The sequence below is a fragment of the Tyto alba genome, unplaced genomic scaffold (assembly GCF_018691265.1).
Source record: "Tyto alba isolate M040663 unplaced genomic scaffold, T.alba_DEE_v4.0 Super-Scaffold_2, whole genome shotgun sequence".
In the NCBI taxonomy this organism is placed as follows: Eukaryota; Metazoa; Chordata; class Aves; order Strigiformes; family Tytonidae; genus Tyto; species Tyto alba.
The window spans coordinates 2,487,070-2,513,704 of record NW_024881282.1 but is presented as its reverse complement, the minus strand read 5'-3'; the positions used below and the strand labels follow the sequence as shown (position 1 = coordinate 2,513,704).

The 26,635-nt window shown below is 57.9% G+C and overlaps 1 protein-coding gene across 1 annotated transcript in view; it reads left to right on the top strand.

The window, feature by feature from the left end:
- The first annotated feature begins 1,061 nt into the window (after positions 1-1,061).
- The window catches only part of ARHGEF17 (Rho guanine nucleotide exchange factor 17), a 34,752-nt gene continuing 9,178 nt past the window's right edge, over positions 1,062-26,635 (top strand). Inside the window, exons 1-3 of the mRNA XM_042793061.1 lie at positions 1,062-4,010; positions 23,917-23,994; positions 26,399-26,581. Coding sequence (XP_042648995.1) covers positions 1,062-4,010; positions 23,917-23,994; positions 26,399-26,581 — 3,210 coding nt within the window. The remainder of the gene's footprint in view (positions 4,011-23,916; positions 23,995-26,398; positions 26,582-26,635) is intronic.

Genomic DNA, 26,635 nt, shown 5'->3' with positions numbered 1-26,635 from the left:
GGAAGGATCTCTCGGTGGCACCCAAATTTTTGCTTATTTACCCTGTTATCTTCTTTAAAAAAAAAAATAGCTGGAAGGAGATGGAGGGAAGGGGATGAAGGATGGGGGGGGAGATGAAGGATGCAGAGGGGGGTGAAGGATGAGGGGGGCTGAAGGATGTGTGGGGGAGATGATGGATGCAAGGGGTGAAGGATGTGAGGGTGTGGGTGAAGGATGTGGGGATGTCGGGGGGGATGAAGGCTGTAGGAGGGTGAAGAATGCAGGGGGCGGTGAAGGATGCAGGGTTGGGGGTGTGAAGGATGTGGGTTTGGGGGGGGTGAAGGATGAGTAGGGGTGAAGAATGCAGGGGGGCGTGTGAAGGATGCGGGAATGTGGCGGAGAGGTGAAATATGAGGGGGGGTGAAGGATGCAGGGGGGTGAAGGATGCAGGGGGGTGAAGGATGAGGGGGGTGAAGGATGCAGGGGGAGTGAAAGATGCAGGGGGGCTGTGAAGGATGTGGGGATGTGGTGAGGGGGTGAAAGATGAGGGAGGATGAAGAATGGGGGGGGGTGAAGCATGCGGGGATGTGGTGGGGGGGTGAAAGATGAGGTGGGGTGAAGGAGGAGGGGATGGGGGGGGTAAAGGATGAGGAGGATGAAGGCTGAGGCGGGGGGAAGGATGCGAGGCGGATGCTTGGTGTGGGAGCAGGAGGGTATCTCTGCGGCCACCTTCCTCTCCCCCCCAAAACTGAAAAATTAAATTAAAAAAAAAAAAAAAAAAAAAAAAAAAAAAAGGGCAAAACCTCCAACCATCCCCCTCTGCGGGAGGAAACCACGCCTCCGGGGAGGAAAGTTTATTTGAATGCAACAAATAAAAAAGCAGGGGGTGAGGGAGGAGGAAAAAGCCAAAAAAAAAAAAAAAAAAAAAAAAGGGAGAGAGAAAACAAAGCGGGAGGGATGAAGCCCGCTGGCAGCCCGGAGGAGGAGCGGGGCCGGGCGGTGCCTGCGGCGGGGCCGGGGCCGGGGCGCGGCGGGGCCGGGGCCGGGGGGCGGGCGGAGGCGGCGGCGGGGGGGGGCAGACAATGGCGGAGGGGGGCAGCGGCCGGGGGGTAGCGGCGGGTCGGTGGCTCCTGCCCGCCTCCTCCCCGCCTTCCTCCTCCTCCTCCTCCTCCTCCTCCTTCTTCTTCTTCCCGGGTAGGAAAGTTTCAGCGTCGAGCGCGGAGCAACAACCGGGCCGGGCTTTTGGCAGCCTGGCCCCGTCGGTACGGCAGCTTTCGCTTCGTTTTACCGAGCCGGAGCCAACGGGCCCGGTTCATGCCGGGGCTCCACCACCGTCCCCGGCTCCACCGCCGCCACCGCCGCCGTCGTCGTCGCCGCCGGGCCCGGGGTTAAACGCGGAACCGCCGCGTTGGCCCAGCGTCCCGGCGATGCGGAAACTCTTCGGGGAAAGCTGCCGGCAACCTCCGGGGGGAACCGGCAGTGGGAACGGGAACGGGACCGCCGTCGGGAACGGGAGCGGTCGGGGAGCTCCCCCGCCGCCTCCACCCCGCAGCCGCGTCCCGCACCCGGCTCTCCGTTCTCCCCGCGGAGCTCCGCCGGAGCCCGGCCCGCATTCCTGGCATAACTCGACTCGACCGCAACCACCCTCCTCCTCCCCATCACCCCGCTCCAACGGGGAGGATGAAGCCGCGGCATCCCCTTCTCCCCGTGCTTCGTCAGGCAGCGAAGGCGAAGGGCAAAGTGGTGCCCACCGTCACCGCGCCGCCCGGAAGAAGAAGAAGGAGAGCGGTGGTTGGGAGAGCCCGGCGGAGGGTGGCGACGCCGAGGCCGAAGGCTGTGGGAGGGTGGGCCCCCGTCACCCCTTACCCGTGGTGGCCCGCGTCTCCAAAGTGAACATCCTGCCCTTCGGCAGCCCCGGCGGGTCGCGGAGCAGCAGTCGTTACTCCAGCACGGAGACGCTGAAGGAAGAGGAACAGTTTGGGATCTGTTGGCCCAACCAAGGACGGACTCCCCAGGCGGGTTACGGCGTCTATCGGTCACCCAGTTTCGGGACGAGCGATGGCCTGGCGTGGGGACAGCCGGCAGTCCGCGTCCGTCCCAAGCTGCCACAGGGCACGGCCAAGGTGAAACAGGACTTTGGGAGTGAGATCCTGCACCAGCCGGGGCTGGAAGGGGAGCGGGCCAAGCACCGCAAGTCCTTGTCCAACCCCGACATCGCCACTGAGACCCTGACGCTCCTCAGCTTCCTCAAATCAGACCTCTCGGAGCTGAAGGTGAAGAAGAAAGGGGTGAGGATTGGCCTTGACGGAGGCTCCGATGGCTGCTCCGGTGTTGCCAACCCTTCCCTAGGCGGTCGCGGTGCTGCTCAGCCCCCCACCCGCTGGGCGCCGGGCGAGCGGCCGACACTCAAGGACCTGACAGCCACTTTGCGTCGCGCCAAGTCCTTCACCTGCTCTGAAAAATCAGGGACGCGGCGGCTTTTCCTACAGAGCACCATGAAGCAGAGTTCCTCTGAGCTCCTCCTGGCCACCACCGACAGCCAGGACCGGGTGGCTTCGGATGGGGGACAGCGGGGGGACGAGGATGCTCTCCCCATGGTCATCCAGGACCAGTACATCCAAGAGGCAAGGCAGGTCTTTGAGAAAATCAGCAGGATGGGTTCCCAGCAGGATTACGGCTTCACGGCCGAGCAGAAGGACAGTGGAGGTGTGGAGGGCGCCGAGGTGGTGGCACGGACAGGGACGACGGACGTGACCCTTCGGGGACGGGCGGAGAGCACGCGGTGTTTGAAGGAAGTGGAGTCGGAGGAGAACCTCACTCGCAGGAAATCCGTGGAGGAGCTGTCGGGTCACGAGTCGAGCGTGACAGATGAGGGCATCGTCACGGAGCTGGAGCCCATGGCGATGCCCTTCCAAGACCTGCATGAAGCCGTGGACTCCTGGACGCTGCCCAGCACTGGGGTGGCAGCCAGTGATGCCGAAATGCCACTGCCCGCTCACCCAGCAGCGGCGGTTGAAGACCTTCCAGCTGGCAAATCCGAGACGCCGAGCACCCCCGGCAGCTTGCGGCGCCGCCGTAAATTCCCCTCGGCGGGTGCCAATGGGCTGGAGGGTAGCAGTGAGGGTGGCACCGAGCCCTACCGCTCCCTGAGTGACCCCATGCCCCACCGGAGATGCTCGGTGGCGGAGGAGGCGAAGAATTTCTCCGTCGACAGCAACCTCCTGGGCTCACTGAGCGCCAAGGCAGGCATCCCCCAACCCGCCGCCATCGCGGGCAGCGCGGGCAGCGCAGGCAGCGACCTGTCACTCAGCAGCGACGGGCCGCGGGACTACAGCAGCCTCATCCGAACCATCGTCAGCCAGCCCGGTGCCATGGCCAAGCTCGTTGATGAGAAGGGCAACGGCAAGACCATCAAGAAGAAGTCGTTGAGCGACCCCAGTCGCCGCAGTGAGCTGCCGGCCGGTGCCTTCGAAGGTCCCGGCGAGGCCATCAGCGAGCTGGAGCCCAGCATCCCACCGTCCAGCAGCGAGCCCATCCTCTCGGCGCAACCAGCAGCGCCGGGCACCAGCCGCGGTTATGGCTTTGACCCCAAGTTGGCTGATGTGTTGTCCCCTCGCATCGCCCGGCGCAGCTCCAAGAAGCGCTCCAACCGCGCAGCTCACCAGGAAAACCAACCGCCGCCGGCACCTGCCGTCCTCGCCAAGAGCCGCCCGGCCACCAAGCACATCCGTCACACCAGCGAGCCTGCCACCTTCATCCCCATCACCGTCCCCGAGCCGCTTGTCCCCTCCGGCCACCACAGCCACCTCCCCATGCCGGCTGCCGGCCGCTCACCCGGCCAATCCTTCCCGATCCTCCAACCTCCTTCTCTGGAGGATGTCACCAAGCGGTACATGCTGGCCCTCAACTCAGGTGATGCGTCCCCCGGTCCCGGGGATGGACCCCGCTCTCCACCCACTGCCCCACCGCCCCGGCTGCCCCGATGCCCACGGCCACCCGACGAACACGGTCCCCGGACCAAGCCGCAGGTGGTAAGTGCGCATCCATCCTCCAAACACCTTCATTTCACGGGGTACGTGACCCCTCCAGAGCATTGGTGGCTTTGGGGGTCCCTCACGTATCCCTCATTGGGGACAAATTCCCATCTGTGGACATGCTGCTGGATGGCCAAGAGCCTACCCAGCCCTTTTGGTAGTCGCAAGGGGATGAGCTCTTGTTTGTAGGAGCAACCCCCCTAATAAAAAGGCAATTTTTGGGTGGGAAGAGGCAGTTTTCAGGTTAAATAGCACCAAATTTTGGTAGAAGGTGGTTTTATATATATATTATTTATATATATATAAATATATATATATATTAAAAATAAAAACAAATATTAAAATACTCTATATTTATATATAGCATCCCCTGTATGCTATATAAGGTCCTGGTAAATGGGTGTGCTCATGGCTGGACTCAAGATGCTGAACCAAAAATTGCCTTTTCCTTGGTGGGAAGGGCTTAAATGGTCCTTTTTCTTGGGCTTCCTCATGCCATCCCCCTTCCTGAGCAAATCAGTGTTTTCCCCCCCAGAAAATCGCCATCCCTCCACCGGAGACCGTGGGCTTTGCCATGCTGGCAGCGTGGGAAAAAGGGGGAAAAATATTCTTGTGCATGCACTGAAATTTTTATCGATGGGTAAAGTTTTGTCCTGTCTGCGAGAGAATTAATGCTGCTTGGGGGGATGCAGAGGCAGTTTGCTTGTCCTGAAGCGCGGCCGCAGGCTTTGGGGGCTTCCCTGGGGTGAGTTTTCGGCATCACCGGCCCCTCGGCTGTTGTTCGAAGATGGACTTGGGTTCCCATCACTCCGGGTGTTGGTGTTGGGAAGCGCTTGGAAGCGTCGCCTCCTCCTGCGGCACAGCAGCGCTGGCACCCACGGGGCTTTTAATAGCTCCGAGCGAAGCCCAGAAATACCCGTTCCCGCGGGGGATGAGCTGAGAGCTCGCGGGAGCGGGGCTGGCAGGGTTCTCTCGCCCTGCTTTGATGCCGATTTAAGAGGACGGGCTGGACTGTTCCCTTCCAACAGCCGCCAGCAGCCAAGCGTGAAGTCCCGGGGCTGAGCCCGGCGGTGTAACCCTTGCTGGCCAGGGCAGAGCTGCATGGAGCAGGGGTGGGTTTTTTTTTTTTGCATGCTTCCAAAATCCAAATCCTAGCAGCATCGTTCCCCCCCAAAATAATCATTTGGGGTCAGGCATCCCCACAGCATTATTCCCTGAAGATATTATCTTGGGGTCCAGCATCCCTGCAGCTTCCTCACCCTAAGATATTCTTGTGGGATCCAGCATCCCTGCAGCATCATTTCCCCCAGGATGGTCTCTTGGGGTCGGGTACCCATGCAGCATTTTCCCCCGAAGATATTTTTCTGGGGTCTGGCATCCCCTCAGAATATCCCCCAAGTTATTCTCTTGGGGTCCAACATCCCTGCAACATCACTCCACCAAGATACTCTCGTGGGATCTGGCATCCCTTCAGCATTATTCCCCCCAAGATATTCACTTGGGGTCCAGCATCCCTGAAGCATTATTCCCCCAAGATATTCTCCTGGGGGTCTCTGCCTCCCATCCAGCTCCATCTCCGGCTGTTGTCCCCATGCCCCACAACAGCCGTTGGTGTCTGAGCTCTCGGCTCCCGTGTAAAACATCCTTGGAAATAATTTGGGGTGAATTTTGCAGTGTTTTTGACTGATGTATGAGTTTAGAGCGAGGCGCTCGTGCTCTCCGATCTTGGGGTGAAAACTGCTATTGAAGGGTCAAGCCTTGTAATTAAGTGGGGTAACGAGGGATCTCCCAGGGCCACGGCTGATGGCACCTTGGGGACATTGTCAGGTCCCCAAGGCCAGGCAGTGCACCTGGTGGCATTTCTTTATAAAGAAATATCTCTTACTGAATTATTAATATATTAAGTTTATATAATGTAGGGTTTATATTAATAATTTATAGAAATATATTTCTTATTCAGGCAGCTCCCTGTAGTGCCCACCCTGTGGTGGCCCCAGTATCAGGGATGCTCTGCTGAGCCCGCAGCCCAATGCACCCCCCCAATCCTCGTCACTTAGGGATCATTTGGGGGTGGATTTTTACCAACTCCAGCACTGGGCTCTGACAACTGGGAGCCCAGTTTGGCCGAGTGTCACCTCGGGGACACGGGCCACCCCGCGGGGCTGGACCTCAGGGGTGCTGCTCCTCACCTTGCTTGAACCCGCCGGACTCGGCGAAGAGGGTGCGAATTTTCCCTTTTAAGGGCAACGCCGCAGCTGTATCTTCAAATCTCTCTCCTGCCTTTGAATTTCTTTGTGCTGCAGCCATAACATAACTGAAACCAGGATTTTTATTTCTCTTTTTGATTTATTATATAGTGGAGCTGGGATGTTTTATTTCAGATGGCACCAGCCTTGGCTGGGGGGGTGGGGGGGGACCAAGCCCTGCAAGGGAGTTGCTTTAATTACAGGCGAGAGCATCGAGGACCGGATATAACTTGGCACCGGGACGGCTGGCTGGGAGCAGAGATTTACGTGCTCCCTGCCTGACGGTGAAGAAACATGCTTTATTTTTTATTTATTTTTTTTTCCCCCTCCCTGACTCGATGGAGAAGGCCAGCGTCGCGAGGTCGGTTGTCTGCTTGGGGAAATGGTCATTGCTGCTGGGAGATTTTGGGGTGTCAGAACATCCGTCCTGTGTCGTGGTGAGGTGCTGGTGTCCATCTCCAGCAGATGATGCTGGAAAGGGATTACTAATGGGGTCTGGCGAGTGTGTGGCAATGCTCCCCCAAAATATTCTCTGCTAAGACATATCCTTCTCCCCCAGGACATTCTCTTGGGGTTGGGTATCCCTGTAGCATCATCCCCTCAAGATATTCTCCTGGGGTCCAGCATCCCTGCAGCATCATCCCCCCAAGATATTCTCCTGGGGTCCAGCATCCCTGCAGCATCATCCCCCCCCAGATATTTTCCCAGCCCCCATGATTTGGCAGTGGTTTTGGCAGATGTGAGCCCCGCTGTGCCGGCTGTTTGCCGGGTCCGGCCGCCCGACGTGTCCCGCCTGGGAGAGGTGACGTGCTGTTCTCCCTCGGTGGCAGGACTGTTTGTCCTGGGTGCTTTCCAGTGATCCTCTGTGGGGCTGGAGCCGGCCAGGGCGTCCTGGGTGCAGAAATGCTCCTTCACCCTGAGTCTGATGCCAGGCACGAGGCTTTTAATTCCCTAGGAGCCGTTAGCAGCATGTCCTGCTCCGGCACACGGCACACGGCCAGCAGGAAGAAAGGAAGCTTTCAAGAAAGCAAGTTAAAAAAAAAAAAAAAACAAACCAAAAAAAACCCAAAAACCCCCTCAAGATAGAAATTTTTTTCTGCCTCCAGCATCCCATGAACCACTGGGATGGACAACACACACGTGCACAGACATGCACATGCGTGTGCAGCAGCCTGGCACCGAGCAAGGGAGCATTTGGGGTGGATTTGGAGTCCATTTGCTGCTTGGTAGAGGTATAAGCGGGATGCCAGGCTGACAACCCTTTCGGTCTTTCTTTCCCCCATGGCTGAATCCAACACATGATGGAAAATTAGGTATGTTTGCTGCCATGCTCTGTTTGTTGACTTAGCAGCGGTCAGATTAAACAGGAAAATATTGATTTAAATATAGCACCTCGCGGGAGTGCAGGAGTCGTGGGAACATGGCCCCCGGCGCCCTGGCCGCTGCCTTCCCCACCTGCTGCTCCCCGAGCACCCCGAAAAAGTCATCAGGGATGGAGGGGAATCCCCAGAGGGAAACATTGGGGTCACATTCCCAGGAATGCTTGCGTAAAACACCCCCCATGCTCCCTGAGCATCTTCCCTCCAAGCTCGCCCCGGTGTGGTTGATCTTCCAGAAGCTCATCCTCACTTTGGGGTCAGCTTGAGAGCCAGATCCGTGCATCGGCCATATATTCCTTGGCCAAAGTTTGGCATCTTTGGCCCTATTTATCCATCTGTTCCCTTTCCATAAATCTCCATAGAAACCAGGTTTTGGGCCGCGGCTGGAAGTTTTCTTGGTTTTCGGCGCTACTGAAAATCTATAATTAAAACTGTTGCGGGGGGAGGATGGGAAAGGGTAAATCTTGGCTTTCCTCTCCCAGTGCCTGCACCGATGATTTACCCATTTTTTGCAACCCTGGCGCCGCCGTGCTCAGCGAAATGCTGGGATGGGGGGAAACTGAGGCACGGAGGCAGCTCCTTCTGCCTTTCAGAGGGAGGTTGGAGCTGGGATGGAGTGTGGAGAAGTTGGCCAGCATCAGGGGGACCCACAGGTGATGATGCCACCTCTAAGTGGCTCAGACCAGTGCTGGGACAAGTGGCACGGGGCCAACCAATCTGGCCAGGGGATGGACCAGCCCAAATCCCCTCAACTTTGACAATTTTTGCCTCTTTCCTTCCCCAGTGCCAAAATCCCCTTAACTCTGCCCATTTTTCACTCTTCCCTTCCCCAGCGCCAAAATCCCCATAAATCTTCCCATCATTGTCTCTTCCTTTCCCCAGTGCCAAAATCCTCTCAAGTCTACCCATTTTTGTCCCTTTCCTCACCCTTTTTCCAAAATCCCTTTAACTCTGCTCATTTTTTTCTCTTCCTTTCCCCAGTGCCAAAATCCCCTTAACTCTGCCCACTTTTGCCCCCTCCCCGCTGCTGAGGTTTTGAATGCCCTTGGGTGACATGTTTGGTGTCACCCAGAGACACCCCCCTTTGCTCCTTGTCCCTTATCCCTGATGCCTGTCCCTGCTTTAATTAAAATCTAATTAATTAGGCAGCAAACTCCGACAGAGGGGATGGACCAGCCAGGATACCCATCCTTTGAGCCCAGACACCCCGGGGTAGCACCCCATGGGTGAGGGCTGCTCTGTGATGGTGGCAGGGGTCAGGATCCGGCCCCGCAGCGAGAGGGTTAGCACTGGGCTGAGCTCGGTGCCGGGGGCTGGCCTTGGCCCGTGGCCACCTGGCCCAAAGGTCAGGCTCTTGGCAGGGTGCTGGGGCTGCAGCGAGGGTGGGAGGCTGGAACAGGCTGGGCTTGAGCTCCGCTTCCAGGCTGCAGAGAGACCCCATGGCCCTGCACAGGTGCTGGGGTGCATGTGCAGGGGTGCACGGGGAGGTCCTTGGTGCAGGGCTGCATGTGCAGGAGGGCCTTGGTTGCATAGGTGCACATGCAGGGGTGCACAGGGAGGTCCCTGGTGCTGGGGTGCACATGCAGGGGTGCACAGAGGGGTCCCTGGTGCTGGGGTGCACATGCAGGTGTGCACAGGGAGGTCCCTGGTGCTGGGTGCACATGCAGGGGTGCATGGGGAGGTCCTTGGTGCTGGGGTGCACATGCAGGGGTGCACAGGGAGGTCCCTGGTGCTGGGTGCACATGCAGGGGTGCATGGGGAGGTCCTTGGTGCTGGGGTGGACGTGCAAAGGTGCATGGAGAGGTCCTTGGTGCAGGGCTGCGTGTGCAGGAGGGCCTTGGTTGCATAGGTGCACATGCAGGGGGGCACAGGAAGGTCCCTGGTGCTGGGGTGCACAGGGGGGGATCCCTGGTGCTGGGTGCACATGCAGGGGTGCACAGGGAGGTCCCTGGTGCTGGGGTGCACATGCAGGGGTGCACAGAGGGGTCCCTGGTGCTAGGGTGCACATTCAGGGCTGCACAGGGGGCTCCCTGGTGCTGGGGTGCACATGCAGGGGTGCATGAGGGGGGTCCTTGGTGCTGGGGTAGACATGCAGGGGTGCATGGAGAGGACCTTGGTGCAGGGCTGCGTGTGCAGGAGGGCCTTGGCTGCACAGGTGCACATGCAGGGCTGCACAGGGGTGTCCCTCTTGTTGGGGTCTCCATGCAGGGTTGCACAGGGAGGTCCCTGGTGCTGGGGTGCACATGTAGGCGTGCGCAGGGAAGTCCCTGGTGCTGGGGTGGACATGCAAAGGTGCATAGGGAGGTCCTTGGTGCAGGGCTGCATGTGCAGGAGGTCCCTGGTTGCATAGGTGCACATGCAGGGGCGCGCAGGGAGGTCCCTGGTACTGGGTGTGTGTGCAGGGGTGTATGGAGAGGTCCCTCTTTGCAAGGGTGTCTGGGCAGGGGGGCACGGGGTGGTTCCGGGTGCTGGTGCAAGGGTGCAGAAGGGTGCCGAGGAGTTTGCGTGTGCGAGGGTGCGGAGGGAGGTTGATGGTGCCAGTCTGCAAACACACAAAAATGCACGGGGAGATCCCTGGGTGCTGTTTGCACGTGAAGGGGTGCAACAGGGAGACCAGTAGTGCCACTGCACTGTGCACCTGCATCCCTGCACGGGGAGGTTCGAGGTTAAGGGGTGCACGTGCAGGGGTAGATGGGGGCTGCTGTGTGTGCAGGGGTGCACAGGGACATCGATGCTTCTGGTGCACACACCCAGTGATGCAACGGGGACGGTGCAGGGCTGCAATTTCCAGGCGGGCTGCAATTTCCAGGCAGCCTGCCCGCATGCGTGCACAGGGCTACGTGCCCGGGCTTCTCCGTGCAAAATCACACGCCTCCAAAGCTTCTGCTCAGAGGAGGTGGCCCGCATCTCTGGTCTGCTCTTGCAGGGGAAGCAGCAGGTCGGCATCTCTGAGATGTGCAAGTGTTAGTACCCTCCAGCCAAACGCAGCTGGGATGAAGGATCAAAGCTTCCAGGGTCTTGCACTGCGGCATTAGTCCGTTTGTGCAGGGGTGATGGGATTTAGAACTTTTCCTGGGGATATTTCGGGAGGTTTCCCTGTGGATGCTGAGCCCTACGTGAGGGGGGGACCAAAGAGGTGATGTGCCGAGGTCTCCCCTTGCTGTGACTTCATTGCTGAGCTCCATCACCCACGTGGCACAGGCAGGTCCCAACAGGGCAGTTTCTGCAGCTTCAGAGCTGTAGCAAGGACTTCTCCTAAATTCAGGCTGGAGAAGGTGGTGCCGTCACATGAAGGGAAGATGCAGCAGGGCAGCGCTGGGGATTGGTCTGTACAGAGTTTCTTCTCCTTCTCCCAGGTCTTTCCCCTGGAAAGTGGTGGAGGAGACTCCTTTCCTCCCATCCATCCATCCATCCATCCATCCATCCATCCATCCATCCATCCATCCATCCATCCATCCATCCATCTCCATCTCCATCCATCTAGCTCCATTAATTTATCCATCTCCAACCAGCCATCTCCATCCATAGATATATACATCCCTATTTACCCATCTCCATCCATCCATCCATCCATCCATCCATCCATTGCTATCCACTCATCTCCATCTGTGTGCATCCATCCACCTCCAGCCAGCCAGCCATCTTCATCCATCTCCTCCCATCCCCACCCATTTCCTCCCATCTCCATCCATCTTCTCCCATCTCCATCCCTATTCTCCCATCTCCTTCCACCTCCAGCTACCTCCATCCACCCATCCAGCCATCTCCTTCTACCTATCTCTACCACCCATCCAAGATAACAGCCCTCACTAGCTATCCAGGAATAATTTTCAGAGATGGCATGGTCCATCTTCCAGAACATCTTCTCCTGAAGGCATCAAGCCCAGTTTACACAGACAGAACCCACTAAATCAAGTATGTTGTAATTTCCACCATGGTGTTTCTGGGCCAAGATGTGTCTGGAGAAGAAAAATCAGCCACTTCCACCCCCTCTCCCTCAACGTGGCTCTTTTTAAAGCTCTGATGGCTGGTCCCGGTGGGGCTGTTTCTCCGGGCTCCCTTGGTTTCCATGGAGAGGATGGGTGAGGAATTTCAAAGGGAATGGCTCCAGTAAATGAACTCTTCTCTAAAAATAGCGTGTTTGCTTTTGGGTCTTTGGGAACTGCGGCCCGGCCAATGGGAGGGAGCATGAAAATCAGCATCTGGGTAAAAATATTCCAGTAACTCACTCTTCATGCAAACTCCAGTCGGAGCTGCTCAGCTTCCGGGGGACAGGGGCTGGTGTCCCAATCTGCCCAGTTCTTGCCCACGCTGGTACCAGTTGCTCCATGATGACCACTGTTCTTGGTTGCAGATGGGGGTTGTCCCCAAGCTGCATGTCCCCCTGTGCTTTATATAGATTATTTTGAGTCCCTTTAATTTGAGGGGTAGAAGGGTTGATGGCAGGAATATGTTGAGCTTGTGTGACCCCCATGTCCTGTGGTGTCCCAGAGGCCCTGGGCATGTCCCTTTTTGGGAACCAGGAGATGGCCACCACCACCTTCCACTCCACTGGTGACATCCAAGACACCAACAAACCCCACTAGGACATCTCTGCGTGGATGTGCTGGGAAAAAGACATCTGCAGTAGTGTCCACCACCAGGTTTCCTCTGGAGGACCCACCGTCCCACCATGGGGACAGCCACCACCAGGTCCCCTCTGGAGAAGCCACCATCCCAACATGGGGACAACCACCACCAGGTCCCCTCCGGAGGAACCACCGTCGCAACATGGGGACACCAGCATCCCCTCATGGTTCCTGGGGCTGAAGAACGTTTCCTTGGCGGTGCCGTGGAGTTGCTATTTGTGACTGCCTGTTCCCGAGCCTGCCGGTACTCTCCAAAAAAAACAAGAAGGGAGTTGTTTGCATGGGAAGATTGGCATCTCCAAGCCCGGGATATGGTTTCCTGCTTTTTTTAGCTGGAGTAGCAGCAGACTCGTCGGTCTGCCCTGATTTGGCATCCTTCTTCTTGCTTTTTTTTTTTTTTTTTTGGAAGGGTTTTATCCTGACCCCTCGGCAGAAACGCTGTTGCTAGCGGTAGGAGATCAGGTTTGGTCCTTTAATTTTTTTTTTTTTTTGGTTGCCCAAAACCCCAGTGAGATGGGATGTAGATGGCTCAGAGCCTCAGTAAGTGGAGAGGGGACTCGTCCCTTGGTCGTCCGAACCCGACGCAGGTCAGTAGATGCTGAAACGCCCTTTTTTCACGCCCCCCTCCCCCCCACCCCCTTCCAGGGTGCCACCGTGACAATGACACGGCAGGGAAGGCGTCACCTCTCGCCTTGCCGTGGTGTGACGTGGGATGTGGGCGTTCCTGACGAGGTCCTTGGTGTGTGTCCCCCCCCCCAACACCCCTCCCAGCTCCCTGCCACCCCAATTACAGCTGTGCTGGGTGAGAGGAGCCGCCGAGGATGGGGTGCTGTGGGGCTGGGTGTCCGTGGTGCATGGGTACACTGGGGATGGAGGCTGGCATGGGCACAAAGAGAGTCTTCTTGTGGTTGCACCCAGGCTGCCAAGGGCATGGATCTGGGTGTGGGGGGCATGAGAAGGGTGGGGGCAAGGGCACAGCACAAGTCGTTGGGGCTCCTGGCTCCTGGGTGCCCATGGACTCCTGGGTGGCTGTTGGTTCCTGGGTGGCTGTTTGCTCCTGGGTGCCCATCAGCTCCTGGATACTTGTGGATTTGTGGGTGCCCATGGGCTCCTGGTACTTGTTGGCTCCTCAGTGCCCATCAGCTTCTGGGTGCCCATGGACTTCTGGGTGGCTGTTGGCTCCTGGGTGCCTGTCAGCTCCTGGGTGCCCATGGACTCCTGGGTGCCTGTTGGCTCCTGAGTGCCCATCAGTTCCTGGATACTTGTGTATTTGTGGGTGCCCATGGGCTCCTGGTACGACTCTGGGTGCCCATCACCTTCTGCGTGCCTGTTGGCTCCTGGGTGTCCATCACCTCTTGGGTGCCTGTCAGCTCCTGGGAGCTTGTGGATTCGTGGGTGCACATGGACTCCTAGTACCTGTTGGATCCTAAACATCCATCAGCTCCTGCGTGTCCATTATCTACTGGATGCTTGTGGATGTCCATGAGACTCCTGGTACCTGTTGGATCATGGGAATCCATCAACTCCTCATGCACGCTGGGTGCCCGTTGGCTTCTGGGTGCCTTCTGGCTCCTGGGTGTCTGTCAGCTCCTAGGTGACTGTCAGCTCCCCGTTGCGTGTGGATTTGTGGGTGTCCATAGACTCCTGGTACCTATTAGATCTTGGGTGTCTGTCAGCTCCTGGGTCCATGAGGTGCCCATTAGCTTCTGGGTGTTCATGGACTCCTGGGTGCCCAAGAGCTCCTGGGTGCCCATAAGGTCCTTGGCGTTGCCAGGTTCTGGTGCTTGTCAGCACCTGGGTGCCCACGGACTCCAGGATGGCTCCTGGGCATCCATCAGCTTCTGAGTATCCATCAACTCCTGGGTGTCCATTGGCTCCTGGATTCCCAGTGGCTCCTGGATGCCTTTTGGCTCTCGGGTGCCCATCAGCTCCTGGTGCCCAAAGGCTCCTGGTGCCCATCAACTCCTGATGCCCATCAGCTCCTGGTGCTTCTCATCTCCTGGGTGCCCTTTGGCTCGCAGATGCCCGTTGGCTCCTGATGCCCATTGGCTCCTGGGTGCCCCTCAGCTCCTGGGTGCCCATCAACTCCTGATGCCCATCATCTCCTGCTGCCTATCATCTCCTGAGTGCCCTTTGGCTCTCATATGCCCATTGGCTCCTGGCCCCATCAGCTCCTGGTGTGCCCATCACCACCTGGGTGCCAGACCAGCGCACTCCTGGGTACCCCAAGTTTGCTTGCAGCCCCCTTGCCTCACCTGGAGCCATGCCCCATGCCATCAGGCACCTAGGGCACCTCCCACCACCGTGGCGATGCCAAAAGGGTGCCGGTGTTGTGCACCCTTCTCCTCCATGGCTTCCCTCTCCCCCCAAAATCCCAATAACTATTGCTTGAAGGTGCTGTGGGATGCAGGGTATGGCTTGTGCCAGCAGCGGAGGATGCTGGTGGGGTGGGGGGATCCAGGGATGCTGGGGAGTTGGGGGGGGGGGTGGTTGTGGTGGTGGTGTTACCCCTCGCCAGGCGGGTACAGGGCCAAGGACGCCGGGAGGCGGCGGAGGAGAAGGAAAGGGGGGGGGGGGGGGGGGGGCGGGGAGGAGAAGAGCGCGGCTGACCTCAGCATCTGGAAAGCTGCGCTCTTGGGCCGCGGCCTGCGTGCCGAAAACCGGAGGCAAAAAAAACCTTCCATATTTGGTGAAAGCTGCTCTAGGGCTCGGCAAAAGCTGGCTGCAACTGGGGGGACGGCAAGCCCTCTGCCGTGCCCCGGACTGCGGCAACATGAGTTTTGCAAGGACTCTGCAAATGCGCCGGGGGATGGATGGTAGCTGGGAGCAGGGGGAAGGGGGGTAAATTGGGGTAAGCATTGTGGATTGGGTGCGAGGGGGGCATGGGGAGGGGGGGGACCCATGGGGTGCTGCCAGTGGCGGAGAGAGGATGCCCTGAGATGTGCCAGCATGACCATGAACTTCATATTCGGGGTGGGTGGGGATGAGGGGGAACCCTTTGCACCCTTGCGCCGGTGATGCAAACCTTGATTTCAAGTGAAAATGCCATGGGAAAAGCCCCGCAACGCATTTAGAGGATGAATTTTTGTTGCTTCGGGAAATTAACCTCCCGCCGTCTCCCCACACCCCAGCCCACCGGCACCACTCCCGGCGCTGCCGCTCGCCGGGACGGCATCCTTCCACCCTGCCCTGAAAAAAAATCACTCCGACTCCTTTATTTTTCATTTCTGGCTTTTTCTCACACTTAAAAAGCAGAGTTACAGCCAGGCCGTGTCCTCCCGGGATGAATCACCGCAGCCGAGAAGTCAAAGGGAAAACAACCGAATTCTCGGCGCATCCGTTTGGGGCTGAAGCCGCCCTCCTCCTCCTCCTCCTCCTTCTCATCTTCCTCCCCATCCTGGAGGCGGTTGTGCTGCCGGGTTTCTCCATGGGAGCATCCCTGAACAAATCAAGGCTCCTCTGTGAGCTGGGAGCCTGGGAAAAACCACGACTGAGGGAAAAGCAAACATCTCCAGCCCCAGGACTGTGAATAAACACAGGAGTATTATTAGTAACCGAAGCGGAGCTGAATCAGAGCTGCTGATTTATGCTCTTATTTCCTTTCAAGAAGTTACGCTTCGGAAAGCAGCTCGGACTTTTCTTACCCGTGGGAGAACAGCGAGCGGCTGGGCGGGGAGGGGATGTGGCCCCGGACGTGATGCTGTACGGCATCGGCCTGGCTCGGGCACGGCCCTTTTCTGCAGCACAGGTCCTGGTGTTCCCTCGGGATGTGGAGGGTGGTTTCTCCAGGACACGGAGCCTGGTGGTCCCAGGGATGGAGTGGGCTGGTATCCAGGAGTGGGATGACTGATATTCAGGGCTGAGGAGACTGGTACCAGGGATGGAGGTGGTTGGTACCAAGGGATGGGGTGATGTGCTGGGAATGTGACTGGTACTCAGGGATGGTGCTGGTTTGTGCCCAGGGATGGAGTGAAATGCTCTGGGAAGGAGGTGACTGGTACCCAGTGATGGTAGTCGCTGGTATCAGCGGTGGAGATGGCTGGTGCTCAGGGATGGGGTGACTCATACCCAGGAATGGAGGTGACTGGTGCCCAGGGATGGCGGTAGCTGGTACCGAGGATGGAGGTGACTGGTACCCAGTGATGTGACTGGTACCCAGGGATGGCAGGGGCTGGTACCAGGGATGGAGTTGACTGGTGTCCAGTGAAGGGGTGACTGATACCCAGGGGTGGGGTGAGTGGTGCCCAGGGATGGGAGGAGACTGGTACCCAGCGATGGGGTGACTGGGGACCAGCAATGGAGGTGACTGGTACCAGGGATGGAGGAGACTGGTATCAGGGATGGAGGACACTGGTACTCGGGGATGGAGGTGACTGGTACCCAGGGGTAGAGTGCCTGAGGATGTGGTGACTGGTACTAAGGGATGGGGAGGACTAGTACCAGGGATGGGAGTTACTGATGCTCAGTGATGGAGGCGATTGGTACCCCAGGATGCCAGGGGCTTGTACCCCAGCATGGTGGTGGCTGGTACCCAGCAAAGGAAGATCCTCCCCCCCTGGCCCTGTCCCTCCACCCATGTGGCACAGAGCTGTGTGGGACATGGCTGAGCAACCCAAAGCAAAGGTCAGATGCCTACAAACCCCAATCAAACGTCCTGCTTAAAAACATCCCCAGAGGAGAGAATGTGATTTTTTTTTCCCAGTGATTTTCCTGCCAGAAACCAAGTGATGGAGGAAATAGGGGATTGGATGTAATAGCATCATCCTATTTTAGATGATGGTGCCAGCCAGGGGCTTTTCTGGCTGCGCGAGTGAGTTTTACGTGTCAGGATGATGCTGTTTGCTGCGGAGGTGTTCGCTCATCGTGTCGGGATGGATGGAAGCGGATCTGGTTTTCTTTCCGAGCCTTTTTTTCTCAGGTTTTTGGTAGAAATAAAGCCAAGGATCATTAAAATTGTTTAATTCAGGAGTTCACCATGCACTGCAGGCTCTCTGGGGAGGGGGACATTCCCCATGGGCCGGTGGTTCCCACTATGTCCCAGCTCCCTCTAGTGGGATCCGCCCCCAGAAGAAGCATTGAGGGAAAGAAAAGGTGCAGAAATCCCAGTTCCCCCCAGCTTCTTCCAAAGGGGGAATGCGGGTCTCAAGGAGGTGCCGAGATTGAAGCTGCTCCTAGCACAACCCTACTATGAGACCCTAGAGAATTCTACTCCTCCTCTCCAGCAGTGTGAAGCATCGGGAGCCGTAACAGGGGAAAAAACAACTTGTATTTATTTATTCTGAAAATTTTGGCACGTTTTGGAGGGGTGGGAATAATTTTGCTCGAAGCAGGGCTAGCTCCTCCTTCGGCAGCTGTGAGAAGGATGAGCTGGGAAGGCCTCAAGCAGCAAATCCCCCTTCCAAAATGCTCCATTTTTCCTAAAGCCAGAATTCTTTGCCCTAAAGCGAGGTGTCAGGGTCAAAATCCCTGCTACGGCTCACCCAGAATATGGCTGAGCCCTGGCACAACTCATTACACCACTGACCTTGGAGAAACGCTGCGTGTTGCGGGCCAAGGAAGGGAATTTGGGGGTAAAATGGGAATCTCTGGGGATGTGGAGATTCCCCCCTGCCATGGGATGTGATTTTAGCACCCAGGTGACAGCACGTGTGACACCCACCCACGCGTTCTCAGCTTCAGCGACCCAGTTCCCACCAGCAGCAGGGTTTTGGAGGGGCAGGAGGGTCCTCGGTGTGGCTGTAAGTGGCATCATTACATGCACCGATGTGTGCATGGTCTCAGCCTGAGCTCAAGGGCTAGAGGTTGCCATGAAGGCTGAGATTCCTCATGGATAAACATCCCTGCTCTCCCTTTACTCTAAAACCCCATTTTTCTTTTTAAAAAATCAAGTTTTTAGGACTTTCCTCCATCGACGCCTCTATGTTTGTAGGGGGTGGAAGCAGGCCATGAGTTGCCAGGTCCTTGGTGTAATATTTTAAGATGTTTTCAAATCCCTGGGGATGCTCAAGCTCCTCCTGCATTGCTACACTTGGGCGGGGAAAAGCAAAACGATGGAATTGCACCCAGATTTTTTATATAAAAATAAAATAGAGCAGCCTAGGGGAGCTCTGTCCTTCAGTGGGAGGCCAGGGGGGGTTGTATTTCCAACGCTGGAGGGAAAAACTGGGGAAAAACCCCCTCTTCGAGCCCCGCAGATCCCCAGTGCTGGATCCACTCCATCATTGGGTTTTTGGGAGCATCCCTGTGATGCTTTTCCTGTCAGGGTTTGGGGTTTTTTGGGGGGGGAGGAAACACCCAGGTTGCAAAACAAACAGCAACCAAAAAAAAAAAAAAGGCTGGTCCGAAAGGAAATCTAAAGGTGTTTACAAAGAGCCGCGCTGCTAAAAATAACCGGCTCATATTTTAGACGGCCCTAAAAATAGGCAGCGCTGTTGGAGTGGCCAAACACTCCCAGGAATTTCCTGTGGGCTGCGGGCCGCGCGCAGGGGGGTCCAGGCTCGGCGGCCGGCGGGGACGGCCGGCAGCACTCCGGCTTTTTCTTTCCTGGGTGACGGGGAGATAACCTCCGCTGGGCCCCTCGATGCGCGGCGGGATCCAGCCTGGCTCCTTCCCTGCTCTGGGTAGCGATGGGCTTAACCCTTCTCCATCCCTCCTTCTTCCCTGAGAAGGTGTTGAGTGGGTTTGAGAGAGGTTTTTAAACCCATCGGCAGAGAGCTCAACCTTAGTAGTAGACACTGGAGAATCTACTTGACACGCTATTTCGGGGAGATGTGGCATTCAATGAAGGGGTTTGATTCAAGGGTGGTGGTTGGGGAGTGGGAAGGAGCCTCGGGAGATGGAGTGATCCCCTGGGGACACCAGGTTGCAACCCAGGTGGATTGGGGATTGCAATGCAGCTGGGCCCAGGTTTGCAACCCAAATTGGTCTGGGATTGCAAGAGGAATGGGTTTGGGTTTGCAGCTCAGGTGGATTGAGGATTGAAGCCCAAATGAGCCTGGGATTGCAATGCAGATGGACCCAGGATTGCAAACCAAATGGGTCTGGGTTTGCAACCCAGAGCAGCCCAGCATTGCAGTCCAGTGGGGCCCAGGATTGCAGCCCAGATGGGTCTGTGATTTCATCACAAAGGGGCCCGGATTTGCAATCCAGGTGGGTCTGGGATTGCAATAGAAATGGGTCTGGGATTGAAAACCAAGTGGGTCTAGAATCGCAATGCAGATGGGCCCAGGTTTGCAGCCCAAATGGGCCCAGGATCACAACCCAAAATGGGTTGGGGTTGCAACTCAGATGGGTCCAGGACTGCAACAGAGATGGTCTGAGGATTGCAACCTTAAATGAGTCCAGGATTGCAACCCAGATGGGCCCAGGTTTGCAACCCAGTCGGCTCTGGGCTTGGAACCCAGATGGGTCTGGGATTGCAACCCAAATCAGGGATTTCAACAAAAATGAGTCTGGGATTTGATCCCAGAAGAGCTCAGGATTGCAACCCAGCTGGGTCCACAATTGCAACCTGAATAGGTGCAGGATTGCAATGCAGACAGGTCCGGGATTGCAGCAGAACTGGCTCTGGGATGACCGTGGTGCTGCAGAAGGAGTCGTGGGAGGCACTGCCTTGCAAACAACCTCATTACCCTTGATGCAATTAGCTGTACCGGGTGCAGCGCAGGCACCCATGGTGCCCACACCAGGTGCTGTGGGTCCCTCCTCCCTGATCCCAGTGCTGGGGTGTGTTTAAGGCTGCTGCAGTTCCCCTCGCATTATATGCACTGAGCTGGCTGTTCTCTGCCAAACACCCTGGGGAGGGTGCTGGGGGGGGGGGGCAGGATGGGTGCACACCCCCAGGAGGCCCCCTCCCCAGGGTGGGATGCTCCTCATCCTCATTAGCAAGAGGAAATTTGCTGGCTGCAATGGGAGGACACAGCCCTGCTGGTTGCTGTGGAAACGGGGTGAGCGGCTAATTAGATTTAATTAACGAAGCAGGAGGGGAGTGTTACAAATGAATCTGGGCAGGGTGTATTACCGGGAAAGCAGGGAGGTTGGTGCTGAGGTGATGATGTGGGGAGGGGGAGAAGCCTTGCTCCGTGCCTCAGTTTCCCTGTTTGCAAGGTCGGGGAGGGGGACACGGTACCCAGGGACCCCCCCTTCCCCCATCGATGAAGACGGAGCCCCCAGGGATGCCAAACCCCCCAACCCAGCATCATCTGTGCATCCCCCTCCTCTCAAAAATCCCACGCCTCAAGAAACCATCACCCCCCCCAAAACACACACACGCACACCCCACCCCCCAAAAAAACTCGCATCCTCCTCGGGTTAAAGACTCTCCAAGAGCATCCCCCCGGCAGGATCCGGCCCTGCCTGCATCCCGCAGCCGCGCGCGGGTGTGTGTGGGCACGGCTCTGCCTCCCTCTCCCATTCCTCTCGCCTGCCCGTGCCTCGGTAGCACCCGGGGCCGGGGACCCGTGTGCCGCCACGGACGCAGGCGCACGCACGCATCCTGCAGCAGGAGGGCTTTTTTTAATATATATATATATATGCACACACAGAGAACCTTATCGATATAAATAGCTCCTCTATTTTTTTTTTTCCCCTCCTTGCTGCATCCTGGCGCAGCGTTCCAGCTAAAGGGGCGACCGGGGGGTATCTACGTGTATATATATATATATATATATAATATTTTTGATTCCTTGGGCCGCGTGGGACGGACCGACCCCCGGGACCCGCATGCTGCAGATGGTGAGGACTCTGGCGCAGTTCACCATCGCGCTGGAGGACATGCGAGACATCGGGGACGGCATCGACGCGGCCTTCGCCGCCTCCGGGCTCGGCGGGGCGGCCGAGGAGCTGCCGGAGAAGGGTCGTGGTGGTACCGAGGTGATGTGGGAAGGGATTGGGGGGGGGGGATGCTGGGGAGATGTAGGGCGGGGGGGGAGATTTGGGGGGGTTATATAGGGTGGGGGGGGGTGTGTGTGCATGGATGCGTCATGTTTGGACACGTGTGCGCCCAGCAGAACCAGGCACCTGCGGGGTCTGGACCGCGATTGCCGTGGCAACGGCGCCTCCATCCTCATCCCGACACTCCCCCCCTCACCCTCCACCCCCCCTCCCCCGCCCCCAGGGTTGTTTGGATTGTGGGGAGGGGGGTGGGGGATGCTCCCACCCGGAGAGCTGGCTGCTACAACCACCCCAATGCTGATTTACACCATGGAGGCGTTGGCGGGAGAATTGCCCCCCAATTCCCATCGTGGCAGGGGGGGCCGATCCCGAGGGTGCTGAGCATCTGAGGGGAGGCAGGATGAGGCCGGGGTGCGGCGGGGGCGTCCCCGGGGAGAGCAGATGGAGACTGAAACAACATCAGCCCCATGGGGGGGGAGAGGTTTTGCTGGGGTAAGGGATGCAGCGGGGTGCATCCTGCCCACCCCTGGGTACCACTTCACCCTGCCAGGATGGCGCGTTACCCCCAGCTCCTGCTCATCCCAGTGGGAATTTCCACACCCACCCCCCCGCTGGGATAATTCCGCTGCTGCAATGGTAGAAAAAAATCCCCTTGCCAACAGTTGGGCCTCATCCTGCCTCTCCCCACCGCTGCAGATCCCCAGCCACCGGTGTCAGGTGCGGTGCTGAGCCTGTTCAGCTCACCGATCTGGCCCTTTACTTCAGTCCCGAGCTGGGACGGCTCCGGAAAATGACGAGAGCATCATATTGAGGTGGGGAACTACAGGCTGTGCGAGGGTTGGGGAAACTGAGGCAGGCGGGTGGGGTGGTGTCAGGCGCTCTGAAGCTCATCCTTCAGCCCATAATTATGATAAATTAATCTGGCAGTGAGAGCATTAATAAGCCTGCAGGCTGTCATGAAGTGGGGAGGTCTCAGCCAGTGTCCCCGTGGACTCCAGCATCACCGTGTTTTGGGGAGGGACAGATTTTGTAGAGGGGGGGGCTTGGACCCGTCACCATAATATTTGGCTTTAGAGAGTTTCCTCCTCGCTTGGCTGAAAAGGCTGATATCAGCTTGGTGGGCAAGTGGGGAAACTGAGGCATAGCTCTTTTCCGTGGTGGGCAAGTGGGGAAACTGAGGCATGGCTCTGTTCGTGACCACTGAGCAGGGGCTGGCCAGGATCCCCCCCTGCTCCTTTGCTCCCTGGGGACCTCTGGGGAGATGGTGGCCTCCATCTGTGGTGAGGCAGGTTGGGTTAAAGCTTCCTCCTGTGGTTGCAGAGCAGCTTCACAGCACACGTGTCCCTACTGGGAGCACTGGCGGGGGGGGACACCCAGCCCCGCATGACCGAGGGACATGGGCTCATCCCACAAGGACATGGAGGACACGGGGGTTTGGTAGCTCTGGAAGCCCCCACGGAAGTCAGAACCTGGTCCTGGCCTGCCGTGGTGGCCACATGGGACATCTCTGCACCCAAGGCTCTTGGGGTGTCTGAGCACCCAGGACCTTTGGAGGATCCTTTTCCTCAGGACCTTTGGGGCATCCCTGCACCCACAGCATTTGGGGTGGCCAAATGTGCCTTAGGGGTGTCCAAACACCCAGGAGCTTTGGGGTGTCCCAGCATCCACAGCTTGGGGTGTCTCTGCACCCATGGCTTGGGTTTTCTCTGCACCCAAGGCCTTTGGATGGTCTCCATGAACAAGACCATTGCGGTCTCAACACCCAGCACCTTGGAGCATCTCCTTTCCTAGGGCCAGCGGAGGGTCTCTGCACCCAAAATATTTGGGGTGCCTCACAGCCACGTCTCTGGAGAGTCTACACCTGCAAAACTTTTGGGGTATCTGTGCACCTTGGAGCATCTCTGCATCAAAATATTTTGGGGTACCTCTGCTCCCAATGTCTCTGGAGCATTTCCACAAAACTTTTGGGGTATCTTACACCCAGGGTCCCTGGAGCATCTCTTCACCCAAAACTCTTGGGGTATCTTTGTACTAGGGCCCTTGGAGCATCCCTCCACTCAAAACTTTTGGGGTGTCTCACACCCAGAGTCTCTGGAGTCTATCCACATGCAAAACTTTTGGGGTATCTCTGCACCTCTGAAGCATCTCTGCACCCACAACATTTGGGCTATCACTGTACCCAGCACCTTTGTAGTACTTCCACACCCAAAACTTTTGGGGTGTCTCAGCACCCTGGGCTCTGGAGCATCTCACCCCCAGGGTGAGTTGCAGGGGCATCCCCCTGGGTGCCGCACGCAAGGAGGGGGGGTCTCCAAGCCCCACAGCCGAAGAGACCCCCAACCCATCAGCTTCCCAAAGCTGGCGGCCCACCCCCCATGGATCCCCCTCCTGCGGGGCCACGGTGCCGGGGGTGCTGGGCGGGAGGCGAATTCCTACGGGACCGCTCGGAGCGGAGCCGCCGGAGAGACGGAGGGCGCCGGGACCGACCCATGTAGGGCTGTGAGAGCCAGGGCGGGCTCCTGACGCGGCCGCGGAGGAAACCAGGCGTCTCTGTGCGCTCGGTGTCATGTACTTCCTAATCCTCCCAGATTCCTCCATCGGGGTGGAGAGGGAGCGGAGGGGAGCTGGACGCCAGCCGGGCTCCTCCGGCGTTCAGCTGCCCCGCCGAGCCCCCGCACCGGCGCTGACACCCGCCACGTAGCTCCCCTCCGGCGTGTCCCCCCAAAACTCATCTTTGTCTTTCTTTCTACCTGGGCAGGACATGAGGAAACACGTCATCATGACGCTGCTGGACACGGAGCAGTCCTACGTGGAGTCCTTGCGCACCTTGATGCAGGTAATGCGGCGTGGCCAGGGAGGTGACACCCCCAAACCATGTCATGGCATGACCGCCCCTCGCTTGTCCCTGGGACCCCGAGTCAGACCCCCAGCTGCGGGTGCTCTACCAGCACCGATGCGGCACGGGGGTGGATTGGGGACGGGTGGCAGTGGGGATGTTGGGGACGGCAGGACCAGAGGTGGGAGCAGCGTGGCAATAGTGTCGAGAACGGGGTGTGGGGGGTCACCTCTGTTCCCCAAATCAAGCCTGTAATGTTCCTGGTGGGTTGTCACCTGGCAGGTATCGTCTCCCCAAGCCCCTTCCTGTGCTTGCCCCCCAAAAGCTCTTCCTCGTGTTGCACCCCATCTCCCGGGCTGTTGCTGACGGCCATCCCATGATGGGGGACCCCTTACAACCCCTGTCCCCATTTTCTGCTCAGCGTCATCACCTGCAGCCATGGGCCAAGGGTTTTTCTCAGTTCGTTTTTTACTGAGCTGGTTCCAACCCCCCTGGATAGGCCTGGCCGGAGGGTCCACCCCACGTTTCAGATGTTAATGAAGGTGTTTCAGAAGGTTAATGATGGTCAACGCCCTGGAGACTAGGTCACGCTGGCGTAGGTGTGGGTTGTCAAACCACATCGCTGCAGGTGGAAACACCACAAAGTCAAAGCTCTGCTCTGCTCAATCCGAAGCAGTCCCTGTAGGACATCTGCTGGGCATGTCCATGAGGGCATGGGACACCCATCATCCCAACACCCAACTGGGCTTTCCCCTTAAATCCCCTGTGAGGATGTCCTCATGGTGGGCCCAGATGTGCTCTGCCAGATGTTGCTGCAGGAGGGAAGGACATCTTTGAGGCTGCTTCTAGTGCAGGTGTTGGCTTGGAGGGGCAAGAGGACCTTGGCTCTGGGACTTATTTTGGGGGGAAGCTGTAGAGGGTTCAGGGTCAGGTCTTCGTTGGTCTCGGCATGGACGGAGGTTGTCCCATGAGCTGTGCCCTCCTCTGAGGTGGGACAGGAGGCTGGTTGGAGAGGACAGCCTCAGCAATTCCCCACTGGAGGGACTGGTTGGACACAGGTGGGAGCCCTAGGGCATTAATGCCTGAGCTCTTGCCCATGGGACACGTCCTGGCACCGTGAAACCAGGGGATGTGGGTTTCTGGGGGGTGGGTTATGGTGCTCCAGGTGCCCCCAACTCCCCGTCTCAGCTGGGACAAGGTGCTTGGATCCATGACGTGGCTCAGTGGCATGTAGCATGGTGGCTCCCAGGAACAAGGACCACCTTGGAGCATCCTCTTCCAGCTAAGCCAGATGGTGCATGGGTAATTCTGCCTGCTCTCCCTGTGTGCCGAGGCGGGGGCTGTCTCCATGCTTTTCTTCTCCATCTGGTCTTCGCTGCCCCAGTTTCATGGCAGGTGGGATGTATGGCACAGCTCAGCCCAGCTCCTGCTGGAGGTGTTGGCCACAGTAGGGCAGGTGAAGTGAATTATGAGCCTCAGGAAAAATTTAGCCCTTCTACCTTGGATATCCACACGATACCCACCATCAGCTTGAGGAACCTCATCCTTGGGGGATGACTCCTCCTTCGCCAGCTTGGACGGAGGTGTCCAAAGCCATTTGAGGAGGGTCCTGTCCTCACCACTCAGCTCCGTGCTCCTCCCGACATCCTGAAGGACACCAGTACCCCGTACTGGGCAGGCTGAGGAGGCAGCAAGGCTTGAGATGACCTTCCTCATCCTGCATCCCTTTCAAATCCAGGTGTTCCATTCCTGGGGGCACTGCTCTTCTCCGCAGCTCTGCCCCCCACAGCAGGAGGAAAGGGGTTTCGTAGCAGAGCCGCCCACCCAGCCTTGCAGAGGACCTGCTTTTCCTGTTGGCCCTGAGCATCACTCATTGACCAGTGCCCAAGAGACGCTCCTGGGTGAAGTGGTCCAGGGCTTGATCCAGTGCATCCACCCTGCTGGCTCCAGCCCTTCCTGGTCCCAAACACCCTAAATCTCACCGGGAACGCACCGGTTTTTGGATCCCAGGATCATGCTGCCATGATTTCCGAGCTAGGTTAGGCTCTGTAGCAGATGGAGGTGACCAAGGCCCATGACAGCAAAGGTTTGGAGCCTCTCAAGGCCGTGGCTGAGAGACAGAAGATGTTGTGCTTTGGGGTTCCTTATGCAGACCTGTCCCACTCCCCACACTGCCATGGGGATGCGCTGGGTGGGATGGGACCTGGGGAGGCTGGGCTGCAAAACCTGCTGGGACTTGGTGCTGTCTGGTCCTTCTGGTGGGTCCCACAACCCAGCGTTCACTGGGGGAACCCCCTGCTGCAGGATGCCACCGATCCCTGTATTTACATGGGTTGAAAAATTCATACTAGAAGGGGTGGGGAAAAAAATCTGTGGGGACCCTGATGCCTTTCCTTCCCTTCAGGGTTACATGAAGCCACTGAAGCAGCCGGAGAACTCGCTGCTGTGCGACCCATCGCTGGTGGACGAGATCTTCGACCAGATCCCCGAGCTGCTGGAGCACCACGAGCAGTTCTTGGAGCAGATCCACGACTGCGTGCAGAACTGGCACGAGAAGCAGAAAGTGGGCGACCTCCTCGTGCAGTCGGTAGGTCCTCACGGGGTGGATTTCCCCCCCGAGGAACCCAGGCGTGCCCGCTCT